Source organism: Urocampus carinirostris, chromosome 4 (assembly GCF_059441175.1).
Source record: "Urocampus carinirostris isolate Australia breed hairy pipefish chromosome 4, RoL_Ucar_1.0, whole genome shotgun sequence".
In the NCBI taxonomy this organism is placed as follows: domain Eukaryota; kingdom Metazoa; phylum Chordata; class Actinopteri; order Syngnathiformes; family Syngnathidae; genus Urocampus; species Urocampus carinirostris.
In genome coordinates this window covers 29,883,273-29,903,927 of record NC_142352.1, presented here as the reverse complement: position 1 = coordinate 29,903,927, position 20,655 = coordinate 29,883,273, and the positions used below count along the sequence as shown (strand labels likewise).

The 20,655-nt window shown below is 37.9% G+C and overlaps 1 protein-coding gene across 3 annotated transcripts in view; it reads left to right on the top strand.

Moving 5' to 3' along the window:
- The first annotated feature begins 4,760 nt into the window (after window positions 1–4,760).
- Window positions 4,761–20,655, top strand: part of crtc3 (CREB regulated transcription coactivator 3) — a 53,036-nt gene continuing 37,141 nt past the window's right edge. For all 3 annotated transcript variants that reach the window (XM_088334097.1, XM_088334096.1, XM_088334095.1), the window contains exons 1-4: window positions 4,761–5,846; window positions 10,737–10,847; window positions 11,465–11,595; window positions 16,167–16,226. In XM_088334097.1, coding sequence (XP_088190223.1) covers window positions 5,712–5,846; window positions 10,737–10,847; window positions 11,465–11,595; window positions 16,167–16,226 — 437 coding nt within the window. In that variant the 5' untranslated portion in view covers window positions 4,761–5,711. The remainder of the gene's footprint in view (window positions 5,847–10,736; window positions 10,848–11,464; window positions 11,596–16,166; window positions 16,227–20,655) is intronic.

Sequence of the window (20,655 nt, the reverse complement as noted above, 5' to 3'; positions counted from 1 at the left end):
GCTTTTAATGAATGAAACAACACAATTACTGGATGAAATGAAATGAAATGTTTATTGAAGGTATTGTTGGATACATTAATCAAAACATGACACAAAGAAAAAACTAATGCTGAGAGTGAGCATGGCCAAATATGGTTACCTTACGCCCCCTCTCCTAAGGAAATTTGACAAATCTATTTCTGCTTAAAGGTTTGCACCGTATTTGCACTAATAACCTGGTTAGGCAAAAAATTCCAAATTTTTGGTATCCTGAAAGAAATAAAGTTTCCATGCAAGTTGCTGGTAGGTCTAGGCACCCGTAACTTATATCTGTGACCACGTAAACCATCAACACGACAGAACTCAAAAAATTGATCAAAAGGCACATCGATCATTCCATGCAGTACTTTGAACACAAAAATTAAATCAAATCGAATTCTACGGAGCTCCAAAAAGTCCAAGTTCAGTCTTTGTAGTCTTTCCGGATATGACAAGCTGTGCATCCCAGGTATCCGCTTCGTATACCGTCGTTGAACTCCTTCCAGTAGGTTAATGTCCTTGAGTAAGTAAGGGTTCCACACAACGCTGTTATATTCTAACCCAGGTCTAAGATAAACGCAAAACATTCGAACTAAGAATGCTGGGTTCTTGTTGTAAAAGTGTCTGTAAATGTTTGATGCTATGTTATTGGCTTTGTTGGTAATTTTGGCGATATGCGTGATAAACTTTAGGTTTGAAGTAAGAGTGACACCCAGATCCTTATGTTCAGTAACAACATGCAAATCATGATCATTAATGTTATACAGCGGAACAGAACCATGAAAAAACGACTGTGCTAAGCATTTATGAGATGACAGTTGCAGTTGCCACTTTTCGGACCAAAGAAAAATTGATTTAATGTCATTTTGGAGAGAATCAATTGTTCCTGTAACCTGGGTTTTTGGTAAGAAAGCCGACAGTTTAGCATCATCGGCAAAAATTGAGATGTCACTACTTTGAATGGCCTCAGGTAGGTCGTTCACAAAAAACTGAAATAATAATGGTCCTAGTACTGAGCCCTGCGGTACCCCACTACAAACTTCCGACCACGCTGAAAGAACATCATCAATTTTTACGCATTGTTTACGATTTGACAAATATGCAGTTATCCATTCAAGCAGTTTTCCACTAATACCATAACATTTCAGTTTTTGTAAAAGCTTGTTATGAGACACTTTATCAAAAGCCTTGCAAAAGTCTAAGTAAACAACATGACCAGCCATATTGTGAACAAAAAACATACTGGTAATATTATTCAAATTCAGTCAGTCAAATTTATTTATTTATATAGCCCTTAATCACAAAAATGTCTCAAAGGACTGCACAGGATTACAGTTACAAAATTACACAATTACCTGATCTTAAACTAGCAAACCAGCATGCGGGCAAGGAAAAACTCAAAAACCTCAGTGTGAGGAGAAAAGAGAAACCTTGAGAAAGGACCTCACATGTGGTAATCCCCCTTCCAGGATTGAACAGGGTGAATTACAATTAGCATTACTGTACACAGAATAGTAAACACTAGGTAAGATGTTGAAAATGTCCGGAAAGAGCATGACATCAACGACGACGCCAGCTGGTAAATGCAGGGGTTGACATGCTGCAGGTCAGACCCCGGTCCGCTGACCCATCCCAAATCATCCTTCTCCTTCGTATCAGCCAGGCAGGCCTCAGAAAAAGACAGGACAAAACAGAATACGAGGTGGGCATCAATCATATGCTTTGGAATAGAAGTGTGTCTTAAGCCTCAATTTAAAAACTTCCGTTGAGGTTGCAGATCTTATCTCCAGAGGCAGGGCGTTCCACAACACCGGGGCCCGGATGGAGAACGCTCTCGAGCCCGCAGACTTCTTGGCTCTCGGAGTCACAAGTAGACCATGAGCTATTAAGTTAGTCATGGTAGAATGTCCGGACCTAAACCCATGTTGTTTAAACGTAAAAAGATTGTGCTCCTGTATAAATTTCCATATGGCATCTGAGATAATTTTCTCAAACACTTTACAGACGCAGCAAGTCAAGCTAACTGGTCTATAGTTGGCTGCACTTGTTGTGCTTCCCCCTTTAAAAATGGGTATGACAATAGCACTAAGCCAGTCCTCAGTGAATCCTCAAAAGATCTAGAGAACAGGTAAAATAATGGTTCACATAAAAAGTCAGTTAGCTTTTTAAGCAAGAAATTTGGAATTCTGTCAGGGCCAGCTGAAAATTTGCTGGGAAGTTTTATCAAGTATCTATGAATTAACTCATTTGAAAGTTCCACAGAATTCAGAACAGCTGAAGTTCTGCTGGGAAAGTCGGGTGAAACACCATTGTCACGACCAAAAACACTGGCATACTGATCATTTAATATACGGACATTATCAGCATTATTTGTAGCAACGGTACCGTCAGATGCCTTCAGGTTGGGAATAGATGCCCTAGAAATTAGTTTACGGTTGATGTATGAAAATAATTTACGAGTATTATAAGCCTCTAGAACTTTATTTTCCTCAGCCACCCTTTCCTGCCTGATGACCCTCCGCAGTTCCCTTGAAGCATCTTGATAACTTTCCAAGTATGCCAACTGATCACGTTTATAAAGCTTGTGGATAAACTGCTTTCGCCTATGCAATTCAGCTATATCACGGTTGACGTGAGGTGTAACAGCAACTGAGGGTACGTACACAGATATCAAAGTGTAAACAACAGATTTAAATATTGCCCACATTTCTTCAATATTCCCACAATTATCAAATAAGAGATACCAGTTGACACTAGACAGAAAGTATCTCATGCCATGTAGATCACAGTCTTTAAAATTTATGTAATTCTGAGCAGCGGTGTCTTTTTTAAGAGCCAGGTTAAGTTGGAAAGTAACAGAATCGTGATCACTGGTAGAGAAACTCGGCCCAACGTCAATGTTTTTAGTCAAATATCTGTCAGTGGAAAACACAAGGTCTAATACGTTGGACCCCCTGGTTGGTTTATCGACATGCTGAAAGAAACCTGCATTTGAAACCAAGTTTTTGAACATTGAAGTTAGATTAGTATCAGAATTTTGAAGAAAATTGTGGTGAAGGTCAGGAAAGTTAAAATCACCCATAAGAAGAATTTGCAATTTAGTATCAAAAATAGAATTCAGATGTTCGAACATAGCGACGTTGGCCTGAAAAGAGCTCAGACCAGAGCGATATACAAGCACTATTCTCAGCTTCACCCCAGAAATAAGAATATCACAACTTAATGACTCAATTCTATCGAACTGATAATTAGCGACAGAAAACACAGTTATACCATGAGAAATCATGAGCAAAACTCCTCCATGTTGAGCATTTTTACGGTCAGTTCTAATGGTATGATATTTCGCTATAGTTGGCCCTGTGTCACCAGGTGGCAGATACAAATAGAAGCAAGTACAGAGACAGACATATCTTAAGTGGATAGCTACAACACAACGTTAATGTGACACAAAAACATGTAATTATTACTAAATGAACAAAATATAACAAAAATAACTTTACAACAGGGATAAACTGGTTACCAGACTAGATAGATAGATAGATAGATAGATAGATAGATAGATAGATAGATAGATAGATAGATAGATAGATAGATACTTTGTTCATCCCCGAAGGGAAATTCACATTTCCAGCAGCATCCCTGAGCTGAGAACAATCGAGAACAATCGAAAATAACACGGGAGCTGCTGGAGTGGCTGCCATTCGTGACGGCGCCGGAAGAAAAGACGTATATGCAACATACACCCATATGGTTGCCTCATATAATGCAAACACAATTATTAAATTGTCTGAACAAATATACTGAACAAAAAAATAACAAAGGAGCTTGCCCAAGGAGATCAATAATCTCCGATTTTGATGAACAGGCTATCAGTATGCTTCAGAACAGTTTTATTTGCCTGCAAACAGGGTGGCCAGTGGGGTGGTAAACACATTTATAGGGGGGCCGTGGCCACCTCTGGACACCCCCCGGTGACGCCACTGAACGTGGATACCTTAAAATTACTAAATTTTGTGCAGGCTTGGGGAGCAACGGAATACATTGAACGGCAAAAATGATGTTGGCAAGCTGTTTGGATTTATTTTCATTTTGTTTCTGTCGCATTTTATGTTAGTTTTGCCGGAGATCAAAGAGATCAAAGCCAGGAGAGAAAGCTTACCACGTGTTGTGAGTCATCATTTTATTCATATTTAGTTTATTTTGTCTTTTATTAGCATATTTGGTATTGGAGTAATCCAAAAGTAATTGAAAGTAATCAAGTTAAAGTAACCCTATCCAACCCTGCACCCAACATGCCCACACTTTCTTGTGTAAATACTGTGTGAATTATAACCTTTATCTTCTTTGTTCCTTTATCTTCTTTGTTTGTCTTCTTCTGTTTTTTATCCTCACTGTAAAATGTGAAACTGGAGCGCCACCCCCAATTTCGTTGTCCAATATGTTCAACCCATTTTGTAACAATGACAATAATGGTATAGTCTATTCTATTCTAAACTACATAAATAAACACGTTTGGGGAAAAAATGGTGTAAGATTATTTTGTATTTTGTAAGGGAAAATACAACAGTTTGTAAGTGCATGGAGCCGTGGAGGTTGACAGGTATGTGAATTAGGCTTTAAAACGACAATATTTTTGTTATAACTTTATAAGAGTTACAGTCGTTCATTTATTTTCTCGAGTGGTGGGATGCGTTGTCGCCCCCGTGTGGCCAATCTATGGAATTCAACAAGGCAATGTTTTTCTCGCGGCCAAGACAGACTGGATAACAAGCTGTCGGGTCTGACTTGTTTTATTCAAGCGACATTTTTTTGTGTGACTGCAAACGAATGCGGCACCCCGATGGGATTATTTTGCTCCAATTGCGGCCAGGAAACCAGTTTTTAACCTTCGGCTGTTCTCGATTCTACTAACGGAGTCATCGGCTCGGAGTTTGATGTCTCCTGTTGCTTGTGGATTAACGCAAGACTCGATTTCGCCGTTGATCTAGATGTTTAAGTGTGAATTTATGAAGCGCGTCCCAGTTTTAAGTAATAGCGACAATATGCGCAGATGAGATTTTTTTCTACGTTTATTGTCAAGAAAACTCGAAACTGACAGAGTCCCGATAAGACCAGAGGACACTTGTTGAAATACATTTTAGCGAGAAAAGCTTGGCTCCATTGCTTGGGAACTGGGCTAACATTGTTAGCTAGGTATTAGCTAACGGGGTACTCTACTTTCTTTTGGGGGAGAAAGCTAAATAACCAAGAAAGTAATTTTAAAAAACTGAAGAAGTGTCGAAAGCTTGAATTTTTGTGTGTGTAAAATGTTCTAGGCGTATTTGAGAGCAGTTTCGCTGACCTCGCTACTAGCCGCTCACCTCCATATTATGTTAGCTTTGACAGCTAAGCTACGTCAACACCAAACTCGTATATTTGGATATTGGCAATGTGTCAATATGAAGTTCTGTTGGATCATTAACTTCGTTCTGTCAAAACTTCACTCGCGAAACAAGTTTTACCACAGATCGTAAAGAAACTTGGAAATCTTTACTAACTCCTATTTTTCAATGGAGCAATGTATTTATCATTTTTGCATTTAATAAGTTGATCCCACGTTGTTTTTTTCTTCAATGGAGGGCCAACTGGGAAAAGTTTAAAATCAGGGAAAGCACTGGGCAGAGTTCCCTCACAAGTTAGCCGAAGTTGGAAGAATGATGTCCGGCTCCCCGGGCACAGGGGGCTCGAACCCCAGGAAGTTCAGTGAAAAGATCGCACTGCACAACCAGAAGCAAGCAGAGGAGACGCGAGCCTTCGAACAGCTGATGACGGATCTGACTGTTTCAAGGGTAAATATTGTTTTTTCCCCCCATAAGAATAACTGCTGCACATGGATCCATCCCTCCTTTCTTCCCTCCATCCCTGTTGTGTTTTACCCTATGAGCTTAACTGCTGCACATGGATCCATCCTCCCCTCCATCCCTGTCGTACCCAGTTCCATTTGCTGTGCATCACAAGTACTCCAAAGTCGCATTTGCTTAGATCTGTGCTACGTAAAGGCGTAGGTTTAACTTCGGGGTGTGTACGGGTGCTTGAAATCCTTAAAAAATGCTGTCACTTTAAAATTTGTGTTTTTAAAGCCCCAATGTGTAATATTTGACCACTAGATGACACTGTCTTGCTGGCCATGGGCATTTTTTTGGTGTTTTTGCTACTTTTCCCTCTTTTCTTTTGTTTTTTTCTGTAAGTGTTGGTCTTGCTGTCGGTCACCCCTCTAGAGATATGACCGGGGTAGATAGATAGATGGCAATCTGTTGTCTGTTTGCCGGAAGGATGACGGACAAACATGGCGTTGACTTAAGTATGGATTCCACAGTGTAAAATAATTTATCAATCTATCATTTCTTTAATTAAAATTAACATTTTTGTGATAGGCAAACATCCATCCATCCATTATCTGCACCGCTTATCCTCAGTAGAGTCGCGGGATAGGCAAACATATATGAACTAATCAATGTAAATGTGTATATATGTATATATATATATATATATATATATATATATATATATTTCTTTATTGGGCAGCACGGCGTCGCAGTGGTTAGCGCATGTGCGGCACAGTTCATGTCTTGGGAACCTCCTGCGTGGGTTCAAATCTAGCTCCAGACTTCCTGTGCAGAGTTTGTATGTTCTCCCCGTGCTTGCGTGGGTTTCCTCCCACATTCAAAAAAAACATGCATTTCAGGTGAATTGGCCGGTCCAAATTGTCCCTAGGTGTGAATGAGCGAGTGAGTTGTCTGTCCCTGTGTGCCCTGCGATTGGCTAGAAACCAGTTCAGGGTGTCCCCTGCCCGCTGCCCGATGATTGCTGGTATGGGCTCCAGCACCCCCGCGACCCTACTGAGGATAAGCGGTGTAGCTAATGAAATATTTCCTTTTTTTTTGTACCACTTGGGGGCAGTATATTGCACAATGATTAAAAAGTGCTTGAATTTTGGGTCAAGTGCTTGTTAATGTTTAAAATTATTGCTATGTTTCTCAACAAGTCTGCTTAAAAATTACTTTGACACTGCTCTCTTGTGGCTTCGCATTGCCATTGCATTTTGTTTTTCCTCAACAGCAGCTGGCATGAGTTTTTATGGCATTTTCTAATGAAGCGTCGTCTCCCCCTATGGGTTATGCCTAAGAGGACAGATGCTTGCTACACCTAAACAGGGCCCTATGAACTGAGTATTAGTGCAAGGATTACATATCAATTAGGGACATTTATCACGTGCGACTTATACTCTGGTGAGACTAATTTGTGACATTTTTAACACGTTATTACCGGATAATCTATATATATATATATATATATATATATATATATATATATAGAAGGGCTGCAACTAACGATTCATTTCATAATCAATGAATCGGCCTATTTTTATTTATTTTTTGATCAATGAATTGGATTTCTTAAAGACAGTTCTAATTTCCTTTATTCAAATAGTCTCGGACAAATAGAAAAGTAATGCACAAAACCACAAAACTCTAATATCAAACCAAAAAATGCTAGTGTTTGTCAATTAACTTGAAAAATGAAACAAAATGACATGTATTCTATACACCTGCAAATATGTAAGACACTCTTCCTACCACCTTATCCGAAGATCATATATCTTTGCTTATCCTAAAAAACAAAAACGAAAGAGCAGTACATTTCAATTTATGTGTAGATTTTGTTTACCCACAAAAAATGTAAACAAACCCACTTTTTAAAAATGTTGTCAACAAATTTGTTTTTTGGGGGTTACATTTTGGAATAATATCAACATTCCCAATATGAAAATTATTTTTGCTCAAGGATTTGCCCATTTTGTAGAGATAAACATGTCATTGTTATTACTTTTCTTTTTACCTTATTTGATTTACTTATTTTCAGATTTTTTTTTCTCTGTTTCACAGCACTGTCTCTTCCCTTGAAATTTGTTAACTTTGTTTCATGATGAAACAGTCAAACACTTAAGTTGAAACTTTCATGCCAATTTTGTTTGTAAATGATGCATTGTTCAAAGTTTAGGATTTAAAAAAATATGTTGCCTAACTTTTTTATATAAATGCCCTGGCGCCGGGCAGCACGGCGGCGCAATGGTTAGCGAGTGTGCGGCACAGTTCTGAGGTCATGAGATCGAACCTCCTGTGTGGAGTTTGCATGTTCTCCCTGTGCTTGCGTGGGTTTCTCCGGTTTCCTCCCACATTCCAAAAACATGCATGTCAGATTAATTGGCCGATCTAAATTGTCCATAGGTGTGAATGAGCGAGCGAATTGTCTGTCCCTGTGTGCCCTGCAATTGGCTGGCAACCAGTTTGGGGTGTCTCCTGCCTACTGCCCGAAGATGATTGGGATGGGCTCCAGCACCCCTGCAACCCTACTGAGGATAAACGGTGCAGATATTGGATGGATGGATAGAAACACTTATTTGACAGCAGAAGAAAGGTGTTAGGATTGTGCACAATGCTCATTCTAGACAACATATAAACACACTTTTTTATTACTAAACGTGTTAAAACTGAATGATAAAGTTAAACTTAAATCTCAATTATTGGTGTGTATAAAGCAAGTAAGCATCAAATCCCAACAAATATTCAACAGTTGTGTTTCTACACAGCAGACACTTATCAACTAAGAGGAATCCATAATTTCAAAGTCCAGTGTGTTTGCACATAACTAAAAAAACATTGTCCCACTCCAAAAGGTATTCATTTATGGAATGATTTACATAAATGATCTTAAAAAAGTTCCTAATCTATATCACTTAATACAAATTCTATTAGTGTTTTTAATAAACCTGTACGCTAAAGAAAATCTCATCTCATTAGCTGCACAGCTTATCCTCAGTAGGGTCGCGGGGGTGCTGTAGCCCATCCCAGCAATCATCGGGCAGTGGGCAGGGGACACCCGGAATTGGTTGCCAGCCAATCGCAGGGCACACGGGGACAGACAACTCACTCGCTCAGTCACACCTAGGGACAATTTGGACCGGCCAATTCACCTGAAATGCATGTCTTTGGAATGTGGGAAGAAACCGGACTGCCCGGAGGAAACCCACACAAGCACGGGGAGAACATACAAACTCCGCACAGTAAGGCCGGGAGCTGGATTTGAACCCACGCAGGAGGTTCCCACGACCTCAGAACTGTGCCGCACATGCGCTAACCACTGCGTCGCCGTGCTGCCCCGCTAAAGAAAATAAAAAAAACTAATATTTCTTTAAGTTTTAGATGTTATTTGATGCATTAGCTGTACAATTGCTGTCCTGAAATGTCATTTCATTGGGTGTTTTTTTTGTCCTGTTTGGATTTTGAATGTCTTGCCTGCAAGGTAAATGGTAAAAGAGGGGCATTTAAACGCTCCTGCTTCCGCTTGCCTATTGGGGCACAGATTAGTTAGTTTGCAATATTGCTTAAAACATTTGACTTCAAAGATGTTGAATATGTACACCCTTTAACAAAATTATTATTGTGCGACTGACTGAACCACATTTCTAGACAATGTGTGTACCGCTGAAGCCAAAAGACGCATACTGTAAACAGCTAGGATGCCCTCAGTGCCATTTCTTGCTTTTAATTACATTCAGAGCCTGTGAGTTGTAAAATGTTTAAATCAACATATATATAAATAATTTTCTTTGTGAATGAGAGCAGGTTTGGAGTTGTAGAATTGAAAACGGTAAGAGGATCATGTTATTGTGGCTTGTTTTTTAAAATGTTATTTCTCTTTCATGTTGGTGGAAAGCCAAGGCCTGTATTATCTCCCAAGGTACTTGGTATCATGAATCCAATGCCAAACTTAAGTAGAAATGGGACAATATTTGCTTACAGCATGACATTTTAATCTTCCCTTAATGATTCTATAATGAAATCACATAATGTCTATCTGAATGTTTTGAAATTCTGATGTGTTGTATCAAGCAAAATAATGCTACAATGAATCACTTTTTGGGTGGAAACCCTTGTTGTCCATTCATTCCATCCATTTTCTGCCCCGCTTATCCTCACTAGGGTCACGGGGTGCTAATACCCATCCCAGCCATCTTTGGGCAGTGGGCCCGGCAGGGGACACTCTTAACTGGTTGCCAGTAGGGCTGCAACAATGAATCAACAAAATCCATTACAATCAATTATTGAAAGCCATGGCAATGGATTTTAGCATCTTTTGGTTGTGTTGCATGGTTTATATTGGTGATTACATGTATACACTTCTAGTATATGCTAAAATTTTGAGATAGGACATTTGAATGTATGCCATAATCAGTAATATTAAAACAATTAAAGACTTGTAATATTTCATGTGAATGATAATTAATCCTGAATGTTTGACTTTTTTGTTTTACATTGCATTACAGGAAATAAGGAACTTTTTCACAATATTTAAATTTCCTGAGAAAGTCCTGTATGGACAATGCTACAGGTCAATGTGCTCTGCAAGTGCTTTTCGATTTTCATTAGCAAAAAGATGCGTCGCATCGACAATGTATGAGCGGACTTCCAGTGGCTTAGTCCAAAGCCCGAACTGGTCATTTGCCGGCCGAAGGAAAACCTAGTCAGAGCATCCATTTCTCCTTGTGGGATATACTGATACTAATTATAATACCAAGACTATTAGACGATTCAAACATAGTCTTTGTGTTACCAATTTCTCATCACTCTTAACCATATATCTTCTTTTTGTGTTGTCTTTTTTTGGGGGACTGAAAGGTGCAGTTCCAGAAGATCCAGCAACTCCGTTTGTCTCACTCACGACCACAGTACTATGGGGGCTCTTTGCCCAATGTAAATCAGATTAGCAACACAAGCGCTGAATTTCAGGTGAGAACGAGTGTAAATATACACAACTGTATAAAATATTCTATGCTTTTATTTAATATAATCTTTGTTTCATAAAGTAATCAGATATTGGGTTGTTTTAGAACACCTATAATATATATAATATGATAAAATATATATTATTTAAATAAGAACTGCTTCATGTTCGTTTTTGGGACAAATACATAAATTACCACATTACCAGTGTACACATGGTCTTCTTTTAGTGCTCTCTGCACTATGGTAATTACAGCGTTATTGTTACAGTGTTAATGTTACTGTGTACCTGACTTGTTAACCTGACTGCCCATTTTGCACATCTGGTTAGCTACTCTTCTTGCACTATCGGCACTATGGTAAAATACTATACGTAGCCAATTACAATACAACTTTATTTATATCTGTACATTCAAGGAAACTGTGGGGGTCAGATGCATCGACATTTCGTTCTGTATACACGTGTACTAGAATGACAATAAAGTAGATCTGAATCTGAATCTGAATCTGAATCTTTTCAAAATTGTAGTCAAAATTAAAATTCTCGAGTGGATTCCTGGCTACATTTGAGTTTTTCACAGATGTGATTTAAAAACAAAACTATAGAGTTTTTTATTTCTCAGGGAGGTTTTCCCTCCGGCATGGATTCCATAAGAGGTACTCGCCACCACGGACTGGTCGAGAGAGTCCACAGAGAACGTAACCGCATCAACTCTCCTCATCGAAGGCCAATTGACAAACATGGACGACAGATATCCTTTTTAAATGTGGAATATTTTATGTGAAAATAGAAAATGTGATCATGGCATGTGGATCTTGGTTTTGATTGCAACTTTATTGCTTATATAACTTACGCCACAGTTTAAAAAGATCTGACCGAATTTTTGGCCTTTTTAGTAGTATTAATAGCTTAATACAGGGTTCATACGAGTGCTTGGAATCTTTACAATTCTTTAATTTTAATGTTTTGTTTTTAAGGATTGAACAGTGCTTTAATTTTGGGTGAACTGGTATTGGTTAGTTTATTGGCTATCTGCTCTGCAGGATAAGCACCTGTTTTGACAGAAAAGCAGAAATAATGCACTGACTGACTGTGGGGTAAATGCACATTGCATGTTTGTGTTTTCATAAGTACTGATAATTGCTCAGTGTACGTGTATTGATGTATTTATAAAAACATCATTAAGTGCAAAAATAAATTGCAGCTTTAAATATCAGACAAGTCTATACTGTACAGTTAGCCAAATTTGACTTCACAACACCCCTAATGGGATAAACCCTCTATAAATGGCTTGATGTACACTGAAATGATAGTGCTTCTAACAGATTTTACTGAGTCCAGGCCAATGTGGGGACAGGATGGTGAATCTCAGCCAAGCCGGGTAGTGTGTGAAAGGCTAATTTTACTTGTCATAAAAGGGGAAAATACACTTTCACTTAGAACTCTTCTTTCATATTCTAGCATTAAATTGTACAGGTCAGCTTGTTTCTGAGAGATACTGAAAGGATCTTAAAATGGATTGAAATAATCCGACAGGGTTTTTTTTTTTTCTTCACACCCAATATGTTACATTTGCATGTAACACACTTTGCCCACTGATTCAACGATACACCCCCAAAGCCATTGCATTTGAATGAATGTGAATGTGGTAGAGGATAAATATTTCATCTTGTATTATCCGGCCTCCTGCCAGCTTCCCCCCTTCCCTTTTAGTACATTTGTGCTACGGTTAGAGGCAGGCTGAGACTCATTTTTAGCCCTGCATTTTTCAGAGCTTGGACTAACTCTTGAGGTAAATGATCTAATGTAATCAGGGTTTGTACGTTTGCTTGAAATCCTTAAATGTTTGGATTTTAATGTTGTGTTTTCAAGGATTGAAAAGTGCTTGGATTTTTGGTGAAATGCTTGTGAATGTATGAATTGCTGCCATGTTTCTGAACAAGTCTGCTAAAAATGACACGGACACTGATCTCTGAAGGCTTTGCTTTGCCATCGCATTCCTTCTTCCTTCGTGAATAACGGCAGCTGCCATTAGTTTGCATGCTACAGGTCGCCTCCACTTGGACAGATGCATGCTACACCTGAACAGGGCAAAACATTAAGGTAGTGTTTCTCAGTGGTAAATTGTATCTGGACGGACTTCCTGCGACCGAAAAAAAATTATTATCATTTCTACCCAACACCTATTTGAGGAGAGTTTTTTTTTTTATCAAGAACGAATATACATTAAATACTCAAGATTTAAAAATCATTTGTCTTGGTAAATACATTCTCAATCAATGTTCCCTTTAAGCTGCGCGCGTGCGCAATCGCACACTGCCCGCACATTCTCAGCGCACAAGAAAATCTATCCAGCGCAACATTCCCTCTAAGCTGCGGGTGTGCGCAATTGCGCACTGCCCAGATCTTTTCTGTGCACAAGAAAATCTAGCCAGCTCACAAAAATCAGGGCTCGAAATTGCTAATTAAGAAGCGAATTAAGTCAAAGTTACAGTGCATGAAGGTAAAAATACACTGGTTCCCCTGACGCTGTGTTATAAATGCAGCATTTTGAAGTCGATGTCGAAGTAGAACGAAGTTGAGTAAAGTCAGTAGAGTTTTTCGAGAACCGGCTGCTTCGGCTCGGCTCACTAAAAAGAACAGGCTCTTTCGGGTCCCAAACGGCTCTCCAGGTTGTTTTTGCTTCTTTAATCCCTACACGACCAAATATTATGTAAAATTGTGCACAAAATGACTTAAAGGAAGGGGGGGAAATAGAACAAAAAAAAAATACCAAAATGAAAAAGTAGTGAAAAGCTGAGAAAAAAAGAAACAAAAGGAAGAAAAAAGAAGGAAACATTCAGGAAAAAAAAAGCCAGAAAAAAATTAGGAAAGAAACAAAGGAAATAGAGAACAAAAAGAAAAAGTAACAGCTAGGAAAAAATAAACACAATGAGATTTTTTAAAGGAATTAAAAAAAAAAAAAACAGGGAAAAAGAAGAAAAAGTTTGTGTTTCATTCAAATAATTTCCAATTATACCAAGTCAATCTTGTTGCCAACATTGTACTTCCACTAAAAAATGTGATTAAATACAGTTCTGTATCGTGCAACCGACTAAATAAGCCCCCAAAAATGTTAGTATTATGCGACAAAAGATTCCAGGGGGAAAAAAAATGGAAATCTTGTGAAAGAATTGTTGTAAAAACAAATTACTTTTGTAGGCCGTACAACCTTTGCAATAATACATTAGTCAATTCATTCAAAAGTGAAACTCAGCAAAATGTAACGTGATGTCAAGTTTTGGACATGTTTGTTAATGACTTAGTTGCCACACTTGGGATTGCCGTTGCTCACTGTTGTTTCAAGCGTTGCTCACCGACTTTGTGTGAACGCTCAGACATGTGGAAAATTAGAGGGAACATTGTTCTCAATATATATTTTTGGCTCTATAAAATATTTAATTCATTCCGAATTTCTTCTCTTAATGGGACTGGAGAAATAGGAAAATTGGCTTTGAAATTTTTGCTTGAATTTGCCAATGTTTTATTTAACTAGTACATTACATCCCAGGCTACCTACTTTGATGATCCAAATGTTTGCCTCGAGTTAATATTGATCTTTTAAAATATTGCCCAGAATGATTGACACCGAAAATTAGTTAAGGGGTGGTCACATTTTTTAAATCGCAGGCCGTATTGCGTTAAGTAAATGATTGATACCAATACCTTTGCTACGAATAAGTACAAAAAATGACAGAGGCCAGTTGGAGGTAAAATCTTGAGCACGAGTCTAACTCGAAATTCCTGCCAAAATCGCCCTTCACTGAGTCCTCACAGATAAAATTTAAAAATTAGGGCTGGGAATCGATGAAAATAAATTAACTAATTAATCTCATTTTTGAAATAAATTAATCGTGATTAATTTTTTTAATTCAGATTTTACAAATGGCAGGAAATATAAAAAAAAATATATGTATAGAAAAATAAGATTACAATTCTTATGTCAAATGGTATAGGCCTATACCAAGTACTGTAAACGTGCATACAGACTGTAATGCCAAAGATAGCTTTCATAACAAAGATATTCAAGTACTTTATGTCAACACTGTTGAATTGTAAATGTGCTGTATTGCTGTCGTAAATATTTCAACAAAAATGCATACCAAGTAAAGCAAAAGTGCATAAAGCTTGTGGTGTCAAAGACAAATCTTCCATAAACAAAATATTCAAATTCCTTATGTATACATTGTAGAACACCCATCTCTTGCACCAAACTGCTTCAAGATTGTTTGTCGAGGTCTGCTGTCTGACTGTACCACCGCATCGGGTACTTAGCTTTTAAGTGATCCGATGGTAATTCAATTCAGCTTCCAAAGCATACATATCACTTTCGCCTTGTCAATATTCCTATCGGGCAATGTTTTAAAGCGAAACAGTCCGCCTAAACGTGTTTCTCTTTTCCATCGCTAGCCTGCTACGCCGCGTTAGCCTCAGAAAGCGAAAGTGACTCTTCTTAGTTTGTTGGAACAGCGCGGCTTGACACCTGGGGGCGTGCCCAGGGCGGGATTTTAATCGTTACGTAGATTTTCACGTGTTAGATTAAGTATTATAACGCAAATCGTTAACGCGATATTTTTCCCAGCCCTAATTAAAATATGTGTTTTCTTCGGACTCGGTCCCTCACATAAAATTATTTGGTCAGACTTAATACACTCAGTCGGGTACGGGCTGAATTTTTTTAGGCCCGATTTTACCTCTAAGGCCAATCTAAAATTTCTTGTATGCGTTCATGAAAAAATAAACATGTTTAAGGTAATTTTAGATTTGTTTATTAACAGATCATTTCATTAACTTTGTTTTTAAACTGTTTTGAAAAAAGTAATTTTCTAAGCATAAAATTGAAAAATATTTTAAAATTATTGTTTATTATTTTATTACATATCCTAAAATATAATTCATGCTTGATTAATGAAAATAACAAACACAAATACATGAAGTCCTGACATTTATATTATTTTATGATTACAAATTTCGCAGAGTCATTCCCAGAAAGAGTCAGAAAAGACTCTAGCCACCTCCCACTAGGAGGACATGGCTCTGGTATATGTATATATATATATATATATATATATTATAAAGGGACTCTGGGAACAAAAAAAAACCCCACGTTTTATTAAACGTTTTTGTACTTTTCATTTGACGGGCCATATTAAAATTCTGCCGGGCTGTATCTGGCTTGTGGACCATTTTTCCATTCTAACTTTTTGTTTTTATTTTTGCACACTTTCTAAGCAAAGTAATAAATTCAAACGAATAGCAACTTTTTCCTTGACCAAAACCTACATGGAAAGATCTCCTTATGGAAATGTATACCTGTCCCCACCTCCAGACAACAATTGGAGAAGGTGAGTCCTTCATTTACAAAAATGTTTTCAAAAACTTGTTATTTCTGTCTCATTCTCTGTGTATACTAGGGTTATAGTGACAATATCATGAAGGTGTGATATTAATTACTTATCGCACTGTACAGATGCCGCTTTACTCACGAATGATATAGGTTCCAGACGATTGTTAGTAAGTTTTAATTCTTTCGGAAGTTGCTTCAGTGCTATATTTTGTATGGAATTTATTTCAAGGTTTATATGAGTATGTTTAAGGTTTTGTACTAAATAATAAACATTTCATAAAGTAATATGCTCTATAAAGATAAATAAAGTTGAGTTTAACTTACTTTGGAAGCTGAGCTTCAAGAGGTCCTCCTCCGTGGTAAAAAGTGACCGAAAAAATGCGATCCAACCATTTTCTCAACCGCATCAAGCTTTCTTATTGCATTTTCATTTCAAAAGAAACGGGTCACCTCTTCTTTACACTTTACACCAACCATATTGAAAGGATGCAAGAGGTACTAAACAATAAAAATGTCAAAGTTCTTAGTGCGCTGGAGATACAGTACAGTATGTTTACACACAAACTAGGAAAAGGAAGCCAGATTTCTTCTTCGGGGTGGATGCTTGGTGAGCTCTCAGAGCGGCACACGCTGGTAGCGGCGGAAAGAAGCACTACAGTAATGTCCTGTACTCGGAAAAAGGTGCATACAAAATTTAACTTACAGCAATGTCCGGATATTTTTCGACATCTCAAATTTTTTTTCGTATCTACCGTTTTTCGTTACTCAAATGTTCGTAAGTAGGGGAGCGTCTGTAAAAGGAATTCACTTAAAGTTGTGTGTAGCTACCTTTCAGAAAACCTAAAGGAAAAAGGTTTTTGTATCCGCTTTTCCTGATATAATCTAAAAACGTATGTGCTGCTCCAAAAAGGCAAGACAAGTTTTGAAATAAAATAATTTTGGCTCCTTAATTTAATTGGCCAATAAAGTATTGGGTAAATAAATTCATTTACCACTCAAATTACGCTACAGACTTATATTCCGGAAAACATGGTGTTTAAAATACTTATAAATATACAAAGAAAAAGATAAAATACAAAGTAATTTAAAAATAAATCTGAAGTCAAGAGCACAGAATAACCTGAAAATATATGGTAGTCGCCTTTTTGAATGGTGTTATGATCTGAAAATACTTGACATAAACAACTTAGAGGGGAAAAGAAAACCGCGCCGCTAAAGAAAGGTGTCAGATATGCGGGGGCACTGCGCTTTTAGCATTTTGCAGGCAAAAGCATCAACACCAAATTCCCCAAACGGTTGGCTTCGGCTGTGCGCCAGGCTTCAAGTCTAACGGGCTTTGTTTTTCGTTGTCACTCATGGAAAATGTTGCAATGTAATCATGGGCCGCTTGGTTGCTTCTCTGATTAGTTTTCTCCTTGTTTGGACTGACAGTTTAGGAGGACTGTTTGCAATAGGTTTATGCTCACTCCATTTTTATATTAATGCTTGCACAGTGTTCTGGTAGATGAGTAAATACAAAATATTCTTGTATCCCATCCCTGCTTTGAACTTTTCCACTTTCTTCTGGTATTCATAATGACGTCATAATGTTTCATAATGCTGTTTGTTCAGGTGCATTTAAACTGAGACTCTTTACTTTACCTTGGTTTAAGGGCTTAACAAATACACGTGACTTGACTTGAATTGGAACTGTGGAATTGATCTGAGCAACTTTTATAAGTTCATGTAATTGTACAGTGGTGAATGATGAATTACCCTTGCATGTTAAAGGGGTTGCAACTTTTTCATTTATTTGTTTGATAACTGATAATTCATGGCTGTTTTAGCCTTTAACTCATTTACAATTTATTTTTTATTTGTTGCATACAATAACCACTTGTGTGTGTGGAAAACGAGTTGAATTAGGAGCTACTTCTTAACAATTTAAGCTTATACTCTGAAGTATTCATTGTTTGCCCCTCAAGATGTGACTTGCATTTACTTGTCATGGGCTTCCATGGTGCCCTAACAGCCATTTACCAGGCTCTGTTTAGAATGCAATACACCAGCTTGTGTGAGACAATGACAAAGTGCCACACCCACTTGCTTTGTTCATGCACAAAACAGGTTGGCTCACTTTGATCCAATGAAACAGCGGGGTTTCTTTAAATGGGTAACCATGTGCTTTAAAATATAACATAAGTAAAATAAAATGTTTTTTAAATGCCTTGACCAGTTTTGATAATGTAACATGTTTTAAAACATTGCTTCTCAACTAGTCTGACTTCAGGACCCTAACTATCAAATATAGACCTCAATTACAAGCCGTGACCCAAATCAAGAAAAAAGTTCCATTTTTCAAGTTTGTTGCATAAAAAGCTAACATCTTTGTCAGCCATTTCGCTACTACAGGTATACAAAAACCTGGCATTTCGCCCCTTTTTCCTTTTTCTTCCCTTGCTTTTCTTCTTTTTTCTCTTCTCTGCTACTTCTTTCTCCTTTTTTCTTTTTTTTCTTTGTTCTCGTTGTCCGCAAAAAAATTAGAAGAAAAATGGTGCTTTCTGGTCACTTGTGTCCCCGTATTTTGTACTCTTCTTTGGCCTTTTTAACACTCGTTCTTGGTTGCACCACGTAATGCAGCGACATCTTGTGTTCAAATAATACAACATACATTTTATTATGCAATCCAAAATGCTTCACTCCAGTAGCTTTCATCTTCATTATAATAAAATGCATATGAAATGAAATGATCTGCATTTACATAGCCCTTTTCAAGTCAATGACTTCCCTAAGCGCTTTATAATGTGCTCCACATTTCCCAATAGCGGCCTTGCAGCCTGTAAGGCGCTAACCTGCTTATTGGGGGTATTAGGGGTTCAGTGTCTTACCCAAGGACACTTCGACATGAAACACGGACAAGCCGGGATTCGAACTGGGATCCCTTGATCCCAAGACGAGCGCTCTACCTCCTGAGCCAATGCCGCCCATATATTTTCCGCTGTATCATGCTCAAAATGTGTATACAAATTTTAGCTGTCTTTTTATTTGGTATCTAATGGTGGGTGTCGTCTTGTATTTGCAGGGAACTATTGCCAGGCTATTTCTTAGCATTATTTTGCCAAAGCACAGAACTGCAACCCACTGAAAACAGGTCCACGACCCACTTTTTGTTCCAACCCACCAGTTGAGAAACGCTGTTCTAAAATATGCAACATAGTGCATGGCTAGGCTTGTTGCAATATTGGATAAGTCAATTAATTGATGGGTAAATAATGACAAGGTCGGCAGTTTTGACAGCTAGTCATTAAATAACTGTGTGGCGGGGCCCCAGCATTGTCTATAAGCATGCAATAAAGCAGAGAGAGGGAAGAGTTCTGGAAGTAGTAAAGGGAGAACACAATCAATACAAAACTGGACAAGTTGGTTCTTAACAAGAATGTAAAGGCCCCAATATGGGGTTGCAGCAATCCCTCGGTTATCGCTATTAATGGGGAAAATCCCTTCATAAAGCGATGGCCCTTCATAAACTCACTCAAGAGTCAAACTTGCCTCAAGACGATGTCCTCACTGACTGTGAATATACAATTAACCAAATAACAACCATAGATGTAGAAATAAAAACAGAGAACATATAATTGCATTTCAATGAATGATCTTTATTGTCATTATACAAAAATACAATGAATTTGGAGGGCTTTGATTCATTCTGTAAGAAAGTGATTTTAAAGCAGCTCGCTAGCTGCCTGCTCTCATCAGGTATCCTCAGGTTGAGCCACATCTCAGCGATGAATAAACCACAACCGTCTTGAAAGTCCTGAAACTTCTATTTTCCAACTACAGACCAGTTTGTCTACTGCTCCTATTTTCTCAAAAATTAAAAAAGCTTTTTAGTTCAAGATTGGAAAAGTTCTTTGAAGAACATCAAATAATAAGTGTAGGTCAGTATTGATTCCATAACCAATTTAATAGGGATAAGTGAGGCGGCAGAGGAAATTACAAATGCACGCGATCAGAAAAGGAATGCAGTTGGTATTTTTGGGGAGCTTAAGAAGCCATTTGACACAATCTTTCAATTTTAACAGGCAAGTAAGCAAAATAAGGAATTCAAAAAAAAGCTGGAAATTGGTTACAAAGTTACCCTAGCGTCAGGGAACAATACGTTAGCATGGGACATAAAACTCAAACTCATTTAATGTCTGGCTATACAGGGATGTTGGGACCAAAAGCCTTCAGTGTATACACAAATGATATTTTTGCTGCGATTCAAGTACTTAGGCCTACTCTGTTAGCAGATGATGCCTAGGTTATTTCCAATGACAAAGATTATACAGAACTATTGACAACTGTCTATAGGGAATTTAAATAATTTAAAAAAGGATGGAAATTTTAAAAAAGCCATGGCTCAGCCAATAATCAGCTCCAGGATGATCAAACACAGTCTGCAGTTA